This window comes from Ochotona curzoniae, unplaced genomic scaffold, assembly GCF_017591425.1.
Source record: "Ochotona curzoniae isolate NIBS_2020 unplaced genomic scaffold, NIBS_Ocur_1.0 scaffold_4505, whole genome shotgun sequence".
NCBI classification, from domain to species: domain Eukaryota; kingdom Metazoa; phylum Chordata; class Mammalia; order Lagomorpha; family Ochotonidae; genus Ochotona; species Ochotona curzoniae.
Window position 1 is genome coordinate 1174675 of NW_024467118.1, and position 19438 is coordinate 1194112.

The following is a 19438-nucleotide window of genomic DNA, read 5'->3' on the forward strand; positions in this document are numbered from 1 at the left end:
TGGGCCAGACGAAGGGAACAGAGCCCCGGTTAGTGCCGGGTACTAGCAGTTTAAGAAATAACTATTAATGGGTTTTTGTTCTGAAAGTTTTGTCTTCATTTCCAATAACCTGGAAGAATTTATGAGGCTAGAGTTTTGTTTTGGTTTTCCTTTTTCTGTCAGAAAGCGAGATTTCCAGGTTAGAACTGAAGCTGGCAGCCAGAAAGGCCTGCCTTGTGCAGCAGAGGTGGCGCCCGGCCGCCCTGGGTTCCCGCGAGTGACTGTTCTGTGCGCTTGGTCTGTCCAGGCCATGTCCTCTGGGGGTTGCTGCTCAGCATCTCATGGCCCCCTCACACCACTCAGGTGCTGGACGGTGCCGACAGCCACGACGTGGGCACACGGCTTGGACAGCTCCAGGATGAAGGAGAGGAAGAAGAGGCCTTCAGGAACTCTTCCCTTGGTGCGTGGGCAGCAGGTGACTGCGGTGACCACCCTGGCCACCTTGCCATGTCTGTTTTCTCTGCCTCAGTCTCTGGGACACAGTGTCTCTCACTGTGGATTCTGTGCTGCCGTGTGCTCTGGGCCTGAGTGGGAGGGTTTGTGCTGGCGCGGGGCGCTGACAGCCTCCTCTCTGCCTCTGTCTTGAAGCCCTTCAGCAGGTCCATTCGTTGAAGACCACCGGTCACAGCAGGCAGTCCTCCGACAGTAGCCTGGAGAGGCTTGTTCCCCGAGATGAGGATCCGGAAACCAAGGTGAGGTGCAGGTCTGGCGTGCCCGGCATGCCTGGGGCGCTGAGGACAGCTCTCCTGGCCGCTGCGTGGTGGTGTGCGTGGGCTCAGGTTCTTGTTTGTCGTGCCCCCACCCCCGCCGCTGTGTGTGAGAACGTGATGTGCTCTAAGTCCTTGAGGGAGCACATGTTGATAGTTTGATTAGTCAGAGATGCCTCTTCTGCAGATCCTTCTAGACCCCCCGATGCAGGCCTGCTCCCTGGCCTCGGCGTCCCAGCAGGTCCTTCCTAGACCCCCCTCAATGCAGGCCTGCTCCCTGGCCTCGGCGTCCCAGCAGGTCCTTCCTAGACCCCCCCGATGCAGGCCTGCTCCCTGGCCTCGGCGTCCCCCAGCAGGTCCTTCCTAGACCCCCCGATGCAGGCCTGCTCCCTGGCCTCGGCGTCCCCCAGCAGGTCCTTCCTAGACCCCCTCAATGCAGGCCTGCTCCCTGGCCTCGGCGTCCCCCAGCAGGTCCTTCCTAGACCCCCCGATGCAGGCCTGCTCCCTGGCCTTGGCGTCCCAGCAGGTCCTTCCTAGACCCCCTCAATGCAGGCCTGCTCCCTGGCCTCGGCGTCCCAGCAGGTCCTTCCTAGACCCCCCCAATGCAGGCCTGCTCCCTGGCCTTGGCGTCCCCCAGCAGGTCCTTCCTAGACCCCCTCAATGCAGGCCTGCTCCCTGGCCTCGGCGTCCCCCAGCAGGTCCTTCCTAGACCCCCTCAATGCAGGCCTGCTCCCTGGCCTTGGCGTCCCCCAGCAGGTCCTTCCTAGACCCCCCCAATGCAGGCCTGCTCCCTGGCCTCGGCGTCCCCCAGCCTTACTCCTCTCTGCTGCTGCTGTCCCAGGCAGTCTTTCCTGAGCCCTCAGTTGTGACCATTCCACCAGTGTGCCCTCCATGCGTGCCAGGCTCATCCCCTGCCCTGTGCCCTACACTTACGGCCATAAATGTCTCGCATGTCGGCTTAGTAGATGGATGTATTGCTTTGGTCACAAGGCAGACCAGCCCACCTCCATCTCTCTGTCTAGCTGTGCCGCATCAGAGGCGACATAGGACAAGCCACTGATGGCGACTCTGCTCCTCTCGTCCACTGTGTCCGCCTTTTATCAGCGTCCTTTTTGCTGACTGGCGAGAAGAGCGGTAAGTACAGAGGGAACACTTTGGGTTCTGGACATCTAGGCTGCATTTGCACGGTTCCCTGACTGTAGCACAGTGGGGTACCAGCTTTGAACTTCACAGCTGGTGGGATGCTGTGGGGGAGCTAGTTTATGGGGTCCTGGTTGCTTATTTGGAAGCTATCTGCCTGCTGCTTTTGGGTTGAAGGTGGCTGCTGGTCTCTTGCAGTGCTGGTTCCGGATAGGGACGTGAGGGTCAGCGTGAAGGCCCTAGCCCTCAGCTGCATCGGGGCAGCGGCGGGCCTTCACCCCGAATCCTTCTTCAGCAGACTGTACAAAGCTCCTCTTGACACTGCGGAGTCCCCCGGTAGGTGACACACACACGTTACGTTCCTTCTGCGTTCAGAGTGGCTTCCTTAGCCTCGGCTCTTGTGGTCTCAGGGCCTCTAGTGTTCTGCATTGTAATTCTCCGTTAAACCTGGGTGGTAGCCAGCTCCCTTAGAGAGGATGCTCAGAGTTAAAGTGGAAAGTGGAAAACAGAAATCTGGGCAATGGGAGCCAGTTTCCGTGCCTGTGGAGCTTAGGCCTGAAGTGCACAGTGTGCCTTCACGGCTTAGAGCGCTGGGAGCACAGAATGGCTGGACTTGAGCAGGCCCAAATCCTCCTACCACAGGCCCCACGTCCTCCTGCCGCAGCCCCGTCCCCTCCTGCCGCGGCCCCATGTCCTCCTGCCGCGGCCCCACGTCCTCCTGCCGCGGCCCCGTCCCCTCCTTCCGCGGCCCCACGTCCTCCTTCCGCGGCCCCACGTCCTCCTGCCGCGGCCCCGTCCCCTTTGCACTGCAGGCCCTGTCCCCCTGCAGACCGCCTGCTGCGTCCCCCTGCTGCGTCCCCCTGCCGCGGGCCCATCTCTTCCTGTCCCTGAGAGGGTAGCACAGGAGGAATCCTGTGTCCTCCCCGACAGAGCAGAGAGGCTGTGCTTTTGAGTTGACACTGGGCAAACATGTAGTGATTTGAGCTTTGAAATAAAATCGTAGAATTCTGATTGTTGTGTGAAAGCCTGGTGTTACAATCCCGAGTCTATTGTATTGAGAAAAGATTAGTAGTATGATAAATTTGGAATCCTTAAATTCCATTATGGTTTATTTTATTTACTTGGAAAGCTGAGTTATACAGAGAGATGTTCCCTTAGCTGGTTCACTAACCAGATAGCCACAATGGGTGGGGCTTTGCCAAGCTGAAGCCAGGAGCATCATGTGTGTCTCCGTGTCGGTGCGGGGACCTCTCAGGCACATTAGCAGGCAGCGGGATTGGACCTGGAGCGGCTGGGAGTTGAACTAACATGCATGCGGGATGCTGGCATTACAGGCAGCACTCACGCTGCTGCTCCACGTCACTTGGTTACTGTTTAGTTATTTCTGCATTTGGAAATCCCCCCACCTGACCCTATCTGCATTCTTTGTTTCTTTGGTAAGAATAGAAGTTGCTTGTACAGATGTTTAGTGGCTGAGTGCTTGTGTCCACAGAGGAGCAGTATGTGTCGGACATCCTCAGCTACATCGATCATGGGGACCCCCAGGTCCGAGGAGCCACGGCCATCCTGTGCGGGACCCTGGTCTGTGCCATCCTCAGCCAGTCCCGCTTCCGCGTGGAGGACTGGATGGGTACTGTGAGAGCCCGGACAGGTACAGGCCAACCGACCCTGTGGCTTCTCTAGAGAGCACTCCAGAGCTGAAGCTTACGTCACATGAGTTTATTGCTTGTTCTTTGGTTAGGAAACACATTCTCTCTGGCGGATTGCATTCCTTTGCTGCAGAAAACGCTGAAGGATGAATCTTCCGTTACCTGCAAGTTGGCATGTGTGGCCGTGAGGGTGAGCACACCGGGCCCTGGGCCGTGAGGGCGAGCACACCGGGCCCTGAGCCGTGAGGGCGAGCACACCGGGCCCTGAGCCGTGAGGGCGAGCACACCGGGCCCTGGGTGGAGGATGAGCACACAGGGCCCCGGGCATGAGGGCGAGCACACCGGGCCCCGGGCGTGAGGGCGAGCACACCGGGCCCTGGGTGGAGGATGAGCACACCGGGCCCCGGGCGTGAGGGCGAGCACACCGGGCCCTGGGCCGTGAGGGCGAGCACACCGGGCCCTGGGCCGTGAGGGCGAGCACACCGGGCCCCGGGCGTGAGGGCGAGCACACCGGGCCCTGGGCTGTGTCGGTTAAATAGGAGCTTCATTGGGTGGGCCTCTTCACTTTCCACTGTATCCTGTGCTGCTGTCTGTGGAGCAGTTCACACTTCCTGCTTCAGGTTGTAATTCGCACAGTGTTTGTTTGAAGTCCGCCTTTGCCTGGATGGTATATTTGGAAACACAGCACATTAAGTCAGTGTTATTTAAACTGTCTCTTTGTACCAGGTGGGATTTCCTTTCAGTTGTCAGCACGTGGAACCTTCTAAAACAGCTGCTTCAGAAGTCACAGCTAATGGGTTAACCAGTTAAAGCAAAGCAGAACCCTCCTGGTTCCCTTGTCAGGTTGTGTGGGACAGGCTCCCATTTATCAGCTTCCTGGCCTGTCAGTTCTCTAGGCCTGTGTTCTTGGTGTGTTGGCAGCACAGTTGTCTTTGTTGTGCAGAAGGGAGTGTGTTGGCAGCACAGTTGTGTTTCTGACTGGGGGGCCACGTTATCAGCCCCCAGTTTATATCCTCCAGATGTGCCAGCTCGCCTGGGGGGCGACAGTCTGCCCTGTTCCTCAGGCAGTGAGGCTGGGTGTGGTCCCTGGTCCTGATGTGGGATCTGAGCGCATCAGTGACGGTGGAGTCGACCACAGTGTCTCCCTGTTCCCCACAAAGAAAGGGGTGGGCAATTGTTGCACATCTGAGGCCAAGAAGTAGGTGGAAATGGGATGAGGAAAGAAATGGTTATACGAAAAGGTCATGCTTACTTTTATACTTAGTCTACAAAGGAATGTTTGTACTATGACCTTTCTGAGAAATATGGGCACCGCTTGTGGAGGAGCATGGGCAAGCATGGAGGTGCGTGGGCAGAGCGTGGAGGTGCGTGGGCAGAGCGTGGAGGTGCATGGCAGAGTGTGGAGGTGCGTGGGCAGAGCGTGGAGGTGCATGGGCAGAGCGTGGGGGTGCATGGGCAGAGCGTGGAGGTGTGTGGGCAGAGCGTGGAGGCGCATGGGCAGAGCGTGGAGGTGCATGGCTGAGCCTGCCTCCTGGCCATCTTTTGTAGCACTGCATCATGAGTCTCTGTAGTAGCAGCTATAGTGACCTGGGCTTGCAGCTGCTCATCGAGCTGCTGACCCTGAAGAACAGCTCCTACTGGCTGGTGCGGACGGAGCTCCTGGAGACCCTTGCCGAGGTTGACTTCAGGTGAGTGTCGAGGTGCCTCGGCCCAGCAGTGCGAGCTGGAGCCGCTCATGCAGCCGGCAGTGCTCCAGGGGCCTGTGGGCCATGCCTCTGGGTCGCCCAGGAGCTGACAGTGGCTCCCCCTTCCTGTGACTATGACTGAACTTCCCCCTGTTCTTGGAGTATTCATTTTATTATTACTGATTCAAAAATGGATTTGAAAGGCAGAGTTAGAGAGATCTTCCATCCACTGGATCACTCCCACAGCTGGGGCTGGGCCAGGCTGAAGCCAGGAGCTTGGAGCTTCATCCAGGTTCCCACCTGGGTGCAGGGCCCTGAACAGTTGGCTCATGAGCAGGAAGCTGGACTGTAAGTGGTGCAGGTGGGATCTGAACCGGTGTGTATAAAGGACACCAGTGTCTCCAGTGCTAGCTTAGCTCACTATGTACAACAATGGGCCCCATTTATTAAATATTTATTTAAATTTCATCTGAGATCTGTTGGAATAGTGGGTGTTTATTTTCCAGAGACACAGTTGACCAAGCACTGTGTGACGGAGTCTGAGTGGAAGTGCTGACCCAGGACGGGTCCTTCCTGTCGCTGGCTGTGCGTGTTGCACCCGAGAGCCTGTTAGGTTTACAGAGGCCCCTGCTGTCCTGGCCGCACTCTGCGCACGGCAGCTCAGGGCGCTGCTGTGTCTGCTCTCTCCACAGGCTCGTGAGCTTTTTGGAGGCGAAAGCCGAGAGCTTGCATCGGGGCGCTCGTCATTACGCGGGGGTGAGTGGCTCTCTCGGCCTTCCCTGTGCTGTGCGATGGACCATGTGCTTGGTGTGGGGAGTCTTGCCCTTGGCTGCATGGCTTGGATTTAGCCCAGGTCGTCCTGAGTCCTTCACCAGTCGCTTTCCAAGGGACTTTGCCGAGAATTCCGTCAGTTGCACAGTGTCTGTTTTTTAAATCTTTCTCTTAAAAGCTTTTGAAGCTGCAAGAGCGAGTGCTTCACAAGGTTGTCATCTACCTGCTTGGGGACGAGGACCCCCGGGTGCGCCGCGTCGCAGCGGCCTCCTTGATAAGGTACTTTGCCTTTCCGGATGAAGCGGGCCAGGATGCCGAGCTCGCGAGGACTCACTCGCCTGAGCTCCCCTGGGGCCTTCTGTACCTTCAGCTGTCTAGGAAACTATTCGCTGCCGTGAGAACTACAGGGACAATTAAAAACCCAGAATGGCGGCGTCCCTTTTCAGAGGGAAGCATTTGCATGGTCCCATTGTGGAGTATGGAGACTGGTACTGCGAAAGTAATGCCGCTCTCCTGGAGTCCTCCCACGGGAGACTGTCCACGGGGACGGGTTTGCGGGGGGAGCACGCTGCCAGTGCCTGTCATGTGCTCCCTTACTCACAGTGGACTCACTTGCCTCTCAGGCTCGTCCCGAAGCTGTTCTATCAGTGTGACCAAGGACAGGCAGACCCGGTGGTGGCCGTGGCGAGAGAGCAAAGCAGTGTGCACCTGCAGCTGCTCATGCACGAGACACAGCCTCCTTCTCACTTCTCCGTCAGCACTGTCACCAGGTACGGGAATCACGCCAGTTCTGCAGCCACGTGCGGGGTGCAGCTGCCAGGGGCACCTGTGGCGCGACGGTCGCCCCTCCTCTGTTAGGATTTGTGTGTGAACGTCAAATCATACTCTCCTGACCCTTGTTTGGTGTTTCTGGGCGCAAGACGCTGGGCAGCGTGTGAAGGGCGAGCGCGCGAACACCACCGTCTCGTTCGGATGGTCGGCCAGAGGGGGTTTGTGTTTCACTGTGGTTGAGACGGAAGCAGGCCTGTGCTCACGAGAGAGTGCTGCCGGGGTGGGGAGAGCTGTTTCTTGGGGTTGCAGTGAGGGGTGGGAACAGTGGCCCCTGCGAGCAGCAGGGGAGGGATGCTACCAACTCGGCCTTGGCGAAGGCCACAGCAGCGTTCCGTGCCCCGCAGCTTCCTTTAGCCTTTGCTCTTACGGGTCTGAATGCCATTTGGTCTTTTAAAATGCCGTGTGCTCTTACCAGGTTTTATGTCTCCGAATTTCCCTTGCTAGAATCTATAGAGGCTATAACTTATTACCAAGCTCAACAGATGTCACTGTGGAGAATAACCTCTCAAGGGTCGTGGCGGCACTCTCTCAGGAGCTCATCACCTCGACCACGCGGGCGCTCACAGTAAGTCTCCTTGGGAAGGGCCGTGCGGGGCTCGGTGGGCGGACACCCACGTGGGCCCTGGCCGTGGGGGCTCGGTGGGCGGACACCACGTGGGCCCCGGCCGTGGGGGGCTCTTTGGGTGGACACCCGCGTGGGCCCTGGCCGTGGGGGGCTCGGTGGGCGGACACCCACGTGGGCCCTGGCCGTGGGGGGCTCGTTGGGCGGACACCCGCGTGGGCCCCGGCCGTGGGGTGCTCTGTGGGCGGACACCCACGTGGGCCCTGGCCGTGGGGGGCTCGGTGGGTGGACACCCACGTGAGTCCTGGCCGTGGGGGGCTCGTTGGGTGGACACCCGCGTGGGCCCTGGCCGTGGGGGGCTCGTTGGGTGGACACCCGCGTGGGCCCTGGCCGTGGGGGGCTCGGTGGCCGGACACCCGTGAGGGCCCCTGCTCTGGTGAGGCTTTCCTGAAAGGATGCTTGGAGTTACAGAATTCTGGCTTACTCCTAGATGATCAGTATAAAACTGTGTGGTTTTTTATGGTAAAAACTGTGCTTTGTATTACAGTAATACTTACTTATCTTTAAAATTTGAGCCAATGTAGAAATCTGTAAAAATTAAAACTACTATAATTTGAATTTTAGGAAGTTAGAAATATTTCCAGTATTGGGGCGAGCATTTTAGGCCTTAAGACATGTTTGTCACACGTTGGACATGTGTGCTGCGCCTGGGTTCTGTCCCTGGCTCTAGCTCCTGGCACTAGCTTCCTGTAGACTGGGGGAAGCAGCAATGGTGACCCAGAGAACTGTTTGAGCCACGGCCGTGGGAGACCTGGTTTGGGCTGCCAGCTCTGGGCTTCAGCCTGGCCGTTTGGGGAGGCAACCAGTGAATCGAGGGGAGCTCCTGCCCCTGCTCCTCAGAAAGCAAAGCGGCGGTCGCTCTGGTATCATGGGCAGAGATTGCCAGGCCAGCAGGAGTTTCTGCAGCGTCTTTTCTTTGTGTCCCCTGTGCCCCCTGTACCCGCTGTGTCCTTACTATGGTGCAGGCCACGTCCGAGAGCCGCAGGTTGAGCACTGTGCATGTGCTGGGATGTTGAGCTCTGAATGTGATGCCCTTGGCGAGTTGTACGGGCTGTAATATCGAATTAAAAGGAGGCTGTAAAGATGTCCCTTACCAGATGGCTCAGGAATGGCAGCAGAAATTTGCCGATTTGAATTCTAGGAGTGTAAATTATGGACTGTTACAGAAAAGTGCTATTAATTTGCTACTGTCAAGTTAAACCTTTTCGTTTATTTTGCAAGACAGAAGAAATACTTGTATGTGAAACAGCTAAGATTTGCTCAAGTCTTGATTCGTCAGCTCTGCATTTGTTGGGATGTGTAGCTTGTACACAGCGTCGGGCTTTTATTGTGGCCTGCGTGGATCAGGCCCCTTGCCAGGCGGGGGGTATGAGAACGCCCGGGATGCCGGCCCTGGTGTTCTCAGAGTTCACATCTCTGCACCATGGCCGGGAACTTGGTGGTGCTCGAGGCCCAGCCGGGGTGGGTGAGGGCTGGCAGAGCGCAGGTGGCGCAGGACCAAGGACACGCCAGCCAGGGAGGCTGGGGGAGGCGTCCTGCTGCCCCCTCGCCCAGAGCTGTCCTTGCAGCTCGAGGGGGCTGCGGGCTTCCCCCACAGTCCTGCCTGCCCTCTGCGTCACACCTGTGCGAGTGGGGTGTCATCTCAGGCCTCCTGTCTCCCCAGTTCGGATGCTGTGAAGCTCTGTGCCTCCTCTCGGCTGCCTTCCCGGTTTGCGTGTGGAGTTTAGGCTGGCATTGTGGGTAAGTATTCTCCCTGTGTGGCATCTGTAGCCACAGCAGACACAAACAGTTGGTGGTTTCCCGTTCTTCCCCTTGTCTTATCAATCAATCTGGGATTTTGGGAAGACTCAGTGGAAGGTGCTGGTCTCTGCCGTGAGCTGGGGTGTCGTGTGCTGCTGGCAGATCCGAGTGCCCTGGCCTTGGGGGTACGCAGGCCTGCCCGAGGGAGTGCTCGCCAGGAAGCCTTGACTTGAAATTGGAAACCCCTGGGGCGCCTCGCAATCCTTCCAGCTCCCTGCCCGGGAAGGAACTAGCTCCGCTGGGAGGTTCAGCTGGTGTGTGTGGAGCTCACGCCGTGGTATGAGGCCAGGCTGCGGCTTCTCACACGTGGTGGTGCGTGGCCAGCTTGCGTTCCCTTACGAGGCTCACGCGATCGCTCTGCTTTCCACAAACTCCAACTGAACAGCCTCGTTTCTCGTCATGACTCATAGCTCAGAGGCAGTTTGTTATTCAACAGCTGAAAACGCAGGCACAGGCACACACCTTCAGTCCGTCCTACCTGGCTTCCAGGAAAGGTGCCAAGGACTGGCCACGGCAGATGCCACCTCGGGTCGAGTGAAGTGTGTGGTCTGCCCCACTCGAAGTTTGCAGGGGGAAGCAGCACTGTTGCTTGTGCTGCCCGGGCGTCTGATGTTGGAAACGTCGTCTTCCAGGGTGCCCCCGCTGAGCGCCTCGGATGACTGCAGGAAGAGCTGCACCGTGGGCATGGCCGCGACCATCCTCAGCCTGCTCTCCTCGGCCTGGTTCCCGTTAGACCTCTCAGCCCACCAGGACGCACTGGTGTTGGCCGGAAACCTGCTGGCAGGTATGAGTGCCGAGCGGGGGCAGGAGCCCAAGGCCCCAGCTGTTGGTCTCCCCGGGACGGTCGTGAGTGTGGACGGACACATGGAGGAAAATAGGACAGGGTCACTGCCGGGTGGCGTTGCGGATGTTAGCTGCAAGCACGTGTGTGCTTCAGACACCTCAGATATGTCAGATGCCGACCCGGGCCTGGCCCGGAAGGAGCTGTCATCTGTGAGCCTGTAGATGGGGGTACGTGGGACACGCCGGCTGCTTGTGCTCCGTCGGGTCTATACGCGTGCCAGACGGGCTAGAGCACAGGCAGGGTGTGCAGATGGGAACAGGGTGTGACATTTAGGGACAGGGTGGGTGTGGAGCTGGGCTTTGTCGCGCCCAGGCCGATTCTCTGCTGTGGAAGCCGTCGGCGAGCTTCCTGACAGGGACTGTGAGCGAGCAGTGCAGATAGCTTAGGCTGCTGGTGGAGTGTAGGTGGCAGAGGTGCAGTGTGGGGGAGGGACAGAAACCTTGAGGATGGCAGGGCCTGGGCTGAGTGGCTTCACAGCCTGGGCAGGAGTGTGCTGCTGGTGGCTCACTGAGGCGGGGGCACCGGCTGCTGAGGGACATGGGACTTCCCTGCTGAACCTGAGGCCTTAGTGTCGTGCAGGGACAGGCATCCGCTGGCCGCCGGGGGGTAAACTGGTGACTGCTTTCCCCACCCTGTGGCGCGGGCATCTGACGGACATCCTTGCATCACAGCCAGTGCTCCCAGGTCCCTGAGAAGTCCTTGGACCTCCGAGGACGAAGCCAGCCCAGCAGCCCCCAAGCAGGAGGAGGTGTGGCCGGCGCTGGGCGACCGCAGCCTGGTGCCCATGGTGGAGCAGCTCTTCTCGCACCTGCTCAAGGTGGTCAACGTGTGCGCTCACGTCTTGGAGGATGTGGCTCCTGGACCAGCTGTCAAGGTACTTGTTGGGAAAAGTGACAGCTGCCTCCCTGCAGACGCGGGAGCCCTTATCCCTTCCTCGCCCTCTGTGCAGTGAGCGGGCAGCGTGTGGAGACTGCACATCTAATACCCAGCCTGGAGCAGCTAGGTCAGGAGGGAGACACCTGGCTTTGTGCATTGACTCAGCGTCAGCCAGTGGTCAGAGGGAAGTTACTGCTCTTGAAACGTCATTTGCTGTTAACCCCCTGGAGAATGTGTGTGCTGGCCTGCAGTGTGTGTGTGTGTGAATGAATGTGTGTGCTGGCCTGCTGTGTGTGTGTGTGTGTGTGTGTGTGTGTGTGTGTGTGTGTGTGTGTGAATGTGTGTGCTGGCCTGCTGTGTGTGTGTGTGAATGAATGTGTGTGCTGGCCTGCACTGTGTGTGTGTGTGTGTGTGTGTGTGTGTGTGTGTGAGAGAGAGAGAGAGAGAGAATATGAATGTGTGTGCTGGTCTGCACTCTGTGTGTGTAGGTCTGCTGGTCTGCACTGTGTGTGTGTGTGTATATGTGAATGAATGTGCTGGTCTGCTGTGTGTGTGCGTGTGTGCGTGTGAGAATGAATGTGTGTGCTGGTCTGCACTGTGTGTGTGTGTGTGTGTGTGTGTGTGTGAATGAATGTGCGTGCTGGTCTGGTGTGTGTGTGTGTGTGTGTGTGTGTGTGTGTGTGTGTGTGTGTGTGTGTAGGTCCACCAGAGCTCTTTTCCCGTCTCTGTCACTGAGCAGGTGCCCTCCAGGGAGCAGTGTGCAGGTGCTGTTCTGTCTCCTCTGCCATAAGCAAACACTTGTGAGGTGGGTGTGCGTGCCGGCCTGCAGCCTGGTGCAGTGCACTCCCCTGGGCGGGACTTCTCCAGGAGGCTGCTCTGGCTTTGAGTGGCCCCTTCCTGCACCCACACCCTGCAGCAGTTCTTCTCACTGCTGATGTGGCCTCTGCTTGTGGGGTCCACCTTGGCTCAGTTCCTTCTCCACGGTCCCTCCGCTGTCCTGCCCCTGTCCGTAGTGGTCTCTGTGTGGCTTCTCAGCTGTCCCCTCACCTCACCACTGTTCTTTTTTCATTGGAAAGTCAGATATACAGATGAGAAGGGTCGGAGAGAAAGATCTTCCGTGTACTGGTTCACTCCCCAAGTGGCCGCAACGGCCGGAGCTGAGCCGATCTCAAGCCAGGAGCCAGGAGTTTCCTCCAGATCTATCACATGAGTATAGAGTCCCGAGGCTTTTGGGCCGTCCTTGACTGCTTTTCCAGGCCACAGGCAGGGAGCTGGATGGGAAGCGGGACCATGGGGATTAGAACTGGCGCCCATTTAGGATCCCGGCACGTGCAAGGCGAGGGCTTTAGCCACCACTGTTCTGTTCAACCAGTGTCATTGATCATCTTCCGTCCCCCTGCTCTGGCCAGCACCATCCAGCAGGACTGTCTGCAGCCATGAGCATGTTTCCTGTCTGCCAGGCAGAGCTCCCTGACCACATGCCGCTCTTGAATTCCTGAAGTGTGGCTGGTGCAGCACAGGGATGTCCTTTAGTTTGCTTCATTTTTAGGAAACCAGAATTTAAATAGCAATTTGAGGGAGTTGAGACTACCTCATATTAGGAACTGCTGCCTGGCCTGGCCAGCTGATTCCTGCTCTGGCCAGATGTGTAAGTCTAACACTCATTGTCCCGCTGTCGTCCCTCCTGCCCATTTTGTATCCTGCCGGGCTACCAGCAGGAGCCGTCCCAGGCTGCATTTCCACTCAGCGACTCCTTGTCCTACCCCCTGTGTCCCCGACTCTCGGGCAGCTGCACGCAGACGCCTGGGGCACGTCCTTCCCTCTGTCCCCTTTGGTCTGTCACACCCGCTGTACAGGCCTGCTGTGGCAGAAGGCCCGACATTGGCAGCTGTAAACAAGAGAAATGTGCTTTCCAGAAAGGAGAGTCGGGAAGATCTGCGCGGTGATTCACGCCCCACGGGCCTCAACACCCAGTCTGGGCCAGTCCAAAGTAGGAGCCAGGAGTCTGTTCCGGGTCTCCCACGCAGGTGCAGGGTCCCAAGGCTTTGGGCCGTCCTCCACTGCTTTCCCAGGCCACAGGCAGGGAGCTGGATGGGAAGCAGGGCTGCCGAGACATGAACTGGTGCCAATATGGGATCCCAGCACATGTAAGGCAAGGACTTTAGCCATGAGGCCACTGCGCTGGACCCATGGGCAGTTCCATTTGCTAGAACAAACTCCATCCTTGGGTTCTCCACGCTAGGGCCCAGATTCCTGTCAGGGTGCTACCTATGGAATTTGGAGGAGCAAAGCTGTTGAGCCGTAGACCGTTGTCAGGTGAGGGAGGAAGAGAGCACAAAGCTGGATGGTTTTGTTTGTTTCCTGTCCATCCTGGTAAGTTTGGGGGAGCACAGTTGTTGAGCCCTAGCAGGCAGTGTCAGAGGGAGCACAGCAGCAGGTGTGAGGGGAGCACAGCAGCAGGTGTGAGGGGAGCACAGCAGCAGGTGTGAGGGGAGCACAGCAGCAGGTGTGAGGGGAGCACAGCAGGTGTGAGGGGAGCACAGCAGGTGTGAGGGGGAGCACAGCAGGTGTGAGGGGAGCACAGCAGGTGTGAGGGGAGCACAGCAGCAGGTGTGAGGGGAGCACAGCAGGTGTGAGGGGAGCACAGCAGGTGTGAGGGGAGCACAGCAGCAGGTGTGAGGGGAGCACAGCAGCAGGTGTGAGGGGAGCACAGCAGCAGGTGTGAGGGGAGCACAGAGCTATGTCTCATCTTTCCGTCCATCCTGCTGCTTCCTCAGCTCCTTCGCTTCTGGGCTCTGGACGTCTATAAGGTGTGACTTTTACCTTTTTTTTTCCTTAATATTTTATTTGTTTGAAATGCAGTATTGTAGGGAGAAATTGAAAGAGAGCGAGTAGATCTTCCATCCACTGTTTCCCAAATGGCTGCAGCAGCTGGCGCTACGTCAGGCCATAGCCAGGAGCCAGGCGCTTCAGCAGGTCTCCCTTGGGGGTGCAGAGGCTCAAGCATGTGGGCGGTCTTTTTTTCTAGGAGCAGAGCTGGGGCTGGGACCTGCAGTGGCACCCACGCGGGAGCCAGTTTCGCCGGCAGTGGCTCTACCCTATGGGCCACAGTCCACCCCCAGTTGTGACTTTAAATGAGTACTTTGTCCTCGAATCTGCTTCCTTGTTCAAAAGGTGGAGTTGGCAGTGCTGCTGTGTGCCCATGTTCGCCATAGCTCTTGGGGTCCCTGCCAGGAGGGGTCAGCCTGGGGCCAAGTACCTGCAGGCTGGCTCACTTGTGGTGGGCTCCTACATTCCCGCCCGTTCACTGTGCACCTGCCGCAGAGTTCTGGGTCGGCGAGTGCCATGTACATCTGTGATGTGAGTGGAAATAGGTGCTTGTGTCTGATGTCAATTTATGAATGGAATGAAGGACTCTGAGTGAAGAGTGACACCGGACAGTGTGCCGCCACACGCTTTCGTTCCTTTTCAGGCAGCCTTGCCTTCTCTGACAAACCCCCCTTCTCTGAGTCCCATCCGACGGAAAGGCAAAGAGAAAGAGCCTGCGGAACAGGCTTCTGCTCCCATGAGTCCCAAGAAGGTCGGCGAGGCCAGTGCAGGTAGGAAGTGGCCCCCGGGCCGAGGGCACAGGGCGCTGGGTGACGCTCATGTCCCTGTCAGCCTTGATCAGATGGAACGCACAGCCGTGAGCCCAGAGGGCTCCCCTGGCGCAGTCTCAGGTCTGAGGACCCAGCAGCCTCATGTTCCCTGGCCGCCTTTTGCCTGCTGGGGCTTCGAGCGTGGCGTGTGGTGACAGCCCTGAGGGCTTGCAGGCCCCGTGTGTGTGTGTGTGTGTGTGTGCGCGCGCGGTGTGGCCGGCCGGGGCAGGTGGGGTCGGGCGGAGAGCTGGGTCTGGTGATAAAGCATTGTGAGGCAGAAGGAAGATGAATGCGAGGACCCTAGTACGGTCGCCTCGTGTGTGGAGACAGGCGAAAGCAGGTGTCGCTTCTGTCCCAGTGGGGAAGTGACCAAACCCCCGGGCATGGCGGGTGGGCGATGGCTGCTGCCTCTTGTCCCGCGCCGCGCTCTGCATGGTGTCGCCTCAGAGCCCATTCTCACACCGTCTGCTGGGGCGGGCTGGTCATGATCTCCCGTCTGCTTTGCACAACGCTTCAGTTGAGGCCACTTACTTGTTTACTTTTAACTGACGAGTCAGAATCGTGTCAGTCATGTGAAAGATGCTCTTTTCCAGGGACTGACTAGTGTAGCAGGCACACGCCTGATCCAGAGCCACAGGTGTCACGTGTTCTGTGGGAGCAGTGAGGTGCCCGTCACGCCGGTGGCTTGCATGATTATGTTTAGCCCTTTGCGGCTTTCAGAGGCTCGCTTCCCAGGCTTGTGCAGGGCAGAGCCCTGGAGGAGGGTGGGTCAGCCCGGCACAGCCCCATGGAGCCCGGGAAGAGGGTGGGTCAGCCCGGCACAGCCCCATGGAGCCCTGGAGGAGGGTGGGTCAGCCCGGCACAGCCCCGTGGAGCCCTGGACTAGGGTGGGTCAGCCCGGCACAGCCCCGTGGAGCCCGGGAAGAGGGTGGGTCAGCCCGGCACAGCCCCATGGAGCCCTGGAGGAGGGTGGGTCAGCCCGGCACAGCCCCGAGGAGCCCGGGAAGAGGGTGGGTCAGCCCGGCACAGCCCCATGGAGCCCTGGAGGAGGGCGGGTCATCCCGGCACAGCCCCGTGGAGCCCAGGAAGAGGGTGGGTCATCCCGGCACAGCCCCATGGAGCCCTGGAGGAGGGCGGGTCAGCCTAGCACAGCCCCGTGGAGCCCTGGACTAGGGTGGGTCAGCCCGGCACAGCCCCGTGGAGCCCTGGAGGAGGGTGGGTCAGCCCGGCACAGCCCCATGGAGCCCTGGGCTCCCCGGGCTGACATGAAATCAGCAGACTGTTGCCTCTGGAGCCAAGGGGAACAAAGGCCTGAGCCATGCCACCACTGTTCTTTGTTGTGTGTGTGTGTGTGTGTGTGTGTGTGAAATTTATTGTATTTAAGAGAAAGGCAGAGTGAAGCAGACAGAAAGAAAGCGATTAAGAGCTGCCTCTGCTGACTCTGCCTCATTGGTTCTCAGGGCCAGGGCTGAACCAGGAACAAGCCAAGGACTCCCACTCGGCCCCCGTGTGCCTGGCAGGGCCGAGTGTCCCAGTAGGCCCCCGTGTGCCAGGCCCCCGTGTGCCTTGGCGGGGCTAAGTGTCCCAGTAGGCCCCCGTGTGCCAGGCCCCCGTGTGCCAGGCCCCCATGTGCCTTGGCGGGGCTGAGTGTCCCAGTAGGCCCCCGTGTGCCAGGCCCCCGTGTGCCTTGGCGGGGCTGAGTGTCCCAGTAGGCCCCCGTGTGCCAGGCCCCCGTGTGCCTTGGCGGGGCCGAGTGTCCCAGTAGGCCCCCGTGTGCCTGGCGGGGCTGAGCCCTTTGCCCCGTTTGCTGATTTTCCAGCTCGTTAGCAAGGACCTGGAGCGCAAGTGGATTGGCCAGAACTTGAAGTGGTTTTTGTGTGGAAGGCCAGAGCTGCAGGCTGAGCCACAAGGACACCCTGACCCTTCTTATTTATGTTGATTTTAATTCTCAGTTCCTACTTAGTTTGTTAGTCCATTTCTCATCAGAACCTCACAGGAAAGACTTTTAAATATTGTTGTTAGTAATCTCTGAACTTGACAAGTTTCCCTTTGATTTTGTGTGTGTCTGTCAAGCCTCTAGAGCAGCGGAGCCCTCAGGGCCTGTGACCACAAGCAGGCCCTCAGCACTGGGAAGCTTCTGCCACCTTCCTTCGTACCTCAAGCTGCACGATGTCCTGAAGGCCACGCACGCTAACTACAAGGTAGGGCTGCGTGCCGCCCTCGGGGTGCAGGGCGCCCACTCCTGGCCATCTTGGCTTGTCTCAGCTTGGGCTTTGTTAGGGCAGCGTGTCCTTTCTGGCTTCTAGGGCCTGCGCGACACAACCGCCTTACACACAGAGGCGGGATGAGGACGGTGGGGACACTGGGCAGGCAGGAGGGCAGGGTGGTCCAGCTGGCTGGAGGGGATTGTGTGTGGCAGTTTCCAGGCTGCCTCTGTCGTGGGAGGCTCACATGTACCAAGGCAAGCAGGTGTTCCGTGTCAGGCTGGGCAGCTGGCGGGGCAGCTGGCGGGGCAGCTGCAGGCTGTGACTGCTCTTTGTGGGAGTGTTTCCATCCTTTTCTCGTTTCTTATTTTCTGTCTGTCTGCAGTTTCTCAGCTACAAGCCAGGGTGTAGCTTGTCTTGAGCAGCTGCTGAAGCCGGTGTCCGCAGTGCCTCGTTGTCTGTCCTTGCGCTGAGTGAAAGCCTCAGTGGCTCTCCGGGTTCTGCGCCTGGGACCCAGCCAGTGTGTCTGCACTGCACATGTGCAGGCTGTCGCTTGTCACTGCTCTCTGAGCGGGACAGCACAGCGCCTGTTAGGCCGTCAGAGCCGTGATGGAGGGTGACGAACGGGCGGCTGAGACCCTGGCAGCGGTCCCCGTGGACACCGCCAGTGTCACATACTTGGTCCTCGTGGTTTGTCTGTCTATTAGATGCAAAAGGTTTTTTGTCTTTGTTTTTAAGATTTATATATCTCAATGTCAGAGTTACAGAGAGAAGTGGAGCGACAAACATTTATTTATTTATTAAGAATTTTTTTTATTGGTAACACAGATTTACAGAGAAGAAATATAGAAATATCTTCTGTCCACTGGTTCACTCCCCAAGTGGCTACAACAGCTAGAACTGAGCCAATCTAAAGCCAGGAGCCAGGAGCTTCTTCCTGGTCTCCCACACGGGTACAGGGCCCCAAGGCTTTGGGCCGTCCTCCGCTGCTTTCCCAGGCCACTTTAGGGAGCTGGACGGGAAGTGGACAGCGGGACTTGGGCCGGGGTGCTGGTGCTTGTAAGGTGAGGATTTAGCCATCGTGCCATGCCCAGATGAAAGGTGATTTTAGCTTCATAATGTATTTTGGAGGTGATCCCCGGTCTTCTTGAGCATTTTCTGTTATGTGCTTATTTTTGCCCATGAATGTTTGAATAATCTTACCCAGTTGCAAAAACTGTGGAGACTGTGTTTCTAGGAAGATTCTGCTGGTGGTGGCTGGTTAAGGGAGAGCTTGGTGTCTTAGGAACCGGGAGAGCCTTCCTGGTGCCTGCGGTGCTCTGCTCTTTGTTCAGAACTTCTGTTATCCCCGAAGCACATGAAATCTCAGACTTTAAAAAGCATTTTTGTAAGATCTTGTCACGTAGATTTTGCACATTCTTTGATAAATTTGTCTCCTGTTACTGACAGATCTTGCATCTGTTGGATCACTCCCCAAATGGTTCTAAAGCCGAGGCTAGGTTATGTTGAGCCAGGAGTGGAGCCCCAGCCTGCTCTCCCTCATGGATGGCAAGGACCCAAGTATGTGAGCCATCCTTCTTGGCGCACTGGCAAGGAGCTGGGCCAGAGGGCAGCGGCCAGGACTTGGGCTGGCGCTTCTGCGTGGGCTGTGGCGTGCCAAGTGGCTCCTCAACTCCTGCCCCTCGTCTGAGCTGTCTGAGGCAACAGAAACTGGGCAAGCCGTATGTGACTTCTCTTCCGAGGGCGTTGCTAGCTTTGAAGGACAGCCATCTTCTGCTGATTTGGTAAAAGAGCAGGAGCCTCAGTTTAACTGCCTGTTCCTCCTATTGATCCCCAAAGCAGAGGGGTGTGTCTTAAGCGCCCCTCGGAGGGGGCGTCTCTCCACCTGTTGCCTTCTTTCATCCTGGGACCCCTTCCTGTGCTTCCCATTTGTCCTTTCCCCAGGTGCCCCCCGATACCCTGTGTCCACGGTGACCTTGAGCATCTGGAGTCTGCACACAAGGTCACTGGAGACACGTCAGTAATGCTGGGTAGAACCCCCCAAGTCACTGTCCGGTCCAGGAGCTGCTGTGCCACGTGGCCTCCCGGTGTGTTGCGCCGTGCCCCGGCAGCCCTGCTAGGGGTTCTTTGCTTTTCTGGCCTCCTGGTCCATTGCCTCTCTAGCCCTGGGCTGTCCCTCCCATCCCTACTCTCATCTCAGCTGGCCGGTTCCTCCCAAATTGTATGCCTTCCCCTGGGTTGGTGGGTGCAGGTCCCGCCCGGGGCTGCCTCTTTGTGCTCCTCACGGCCGTTAGATTCCTGCTCCCTGACCTCTCTGGGTCTGTCACCATGCTTGTCACCATTCTGTCTCCGCCCTCACCTCTGTCCTTACGCGTCATGTACTTGGTCCTGATCTGTTCTCGGAGAAGTCAGGGGGCTGTTGCATCATTTAGTCACATTGAGTTCCTTCGACCTTATTAACGCATCTTGCGCTGTAACCGGGTAACGTATCCGAGTTTGATAGTGGTTTCCCTCGAGGATCCTAATGTGTGTGAGATTGGGGTTCTCTCTGGTAGGACACCACATCCAGCATGGTTTTGTGAGGGAGAGGTGGTGTGTCTTTGGTAGTGTTAGTGCAACGTGCTCCACTTCC

The 19438-nt window shown here is 58.1% G+C and overlaps 1 protein-coding gene across 1 annotated transcript in view; it reads left to right on the top strand.

The window, feature by feature from the left end:
* HTT (huntingtin) overlaps window positions 1-19438 on the top strand; it is a 114001-nt gene that overhangs the window by 42117 nt on the left and 52446 nt on the right. The window contains exons 13-28 of the mRNA XM_040966451.1: window positions 343-439; window positions 628-731; window positions 1769-1880; window positions 2085-2222; window positions 3379-3537; window positions 3628-3725; window positions 5084-5223; window positions 5913-5976; window positions 6170-6270; window positions 6615-6761; window positions 7267-7387; window positions 9108-9184; window positions 9877-10028; window positions 10760-10962; window positions 14437-14563; window positions 16676-16803. Coding sequence (XP_040822385.1) covers window positions 343-439; window positions 628-731; window positions 1769-1880; window positions 2085-2222; window positions 3379-3537; window positions 3628-3725; window positions 5084-5223; window positions 5913-5976; window positions 6170-6270; window positions 6615-6761; window positions 7267-7387; window positions 9108-9184; window positions 9877-10028; window positions 10760-10962; window positions 14437-14563; window positions 16676-16803 — 1968 coding nt within the window. The remainder of the gene's footprint in view (window positions 1-342; window positions 440-627; window positions 732-1768; window positions 1881-2084; window positions 2223-3378; window positions 3538-3627; window positions 3726-5083; window positions 5224-5912; window positions 5977-6169; window positions 6271-6614; window positions 6762-7266; window positions 7388-9107; window positions 9185-9876; window positions 10029-10759; window positions 10963-14436; window positions 14564-16675; window positions 16804-19438) is intronic.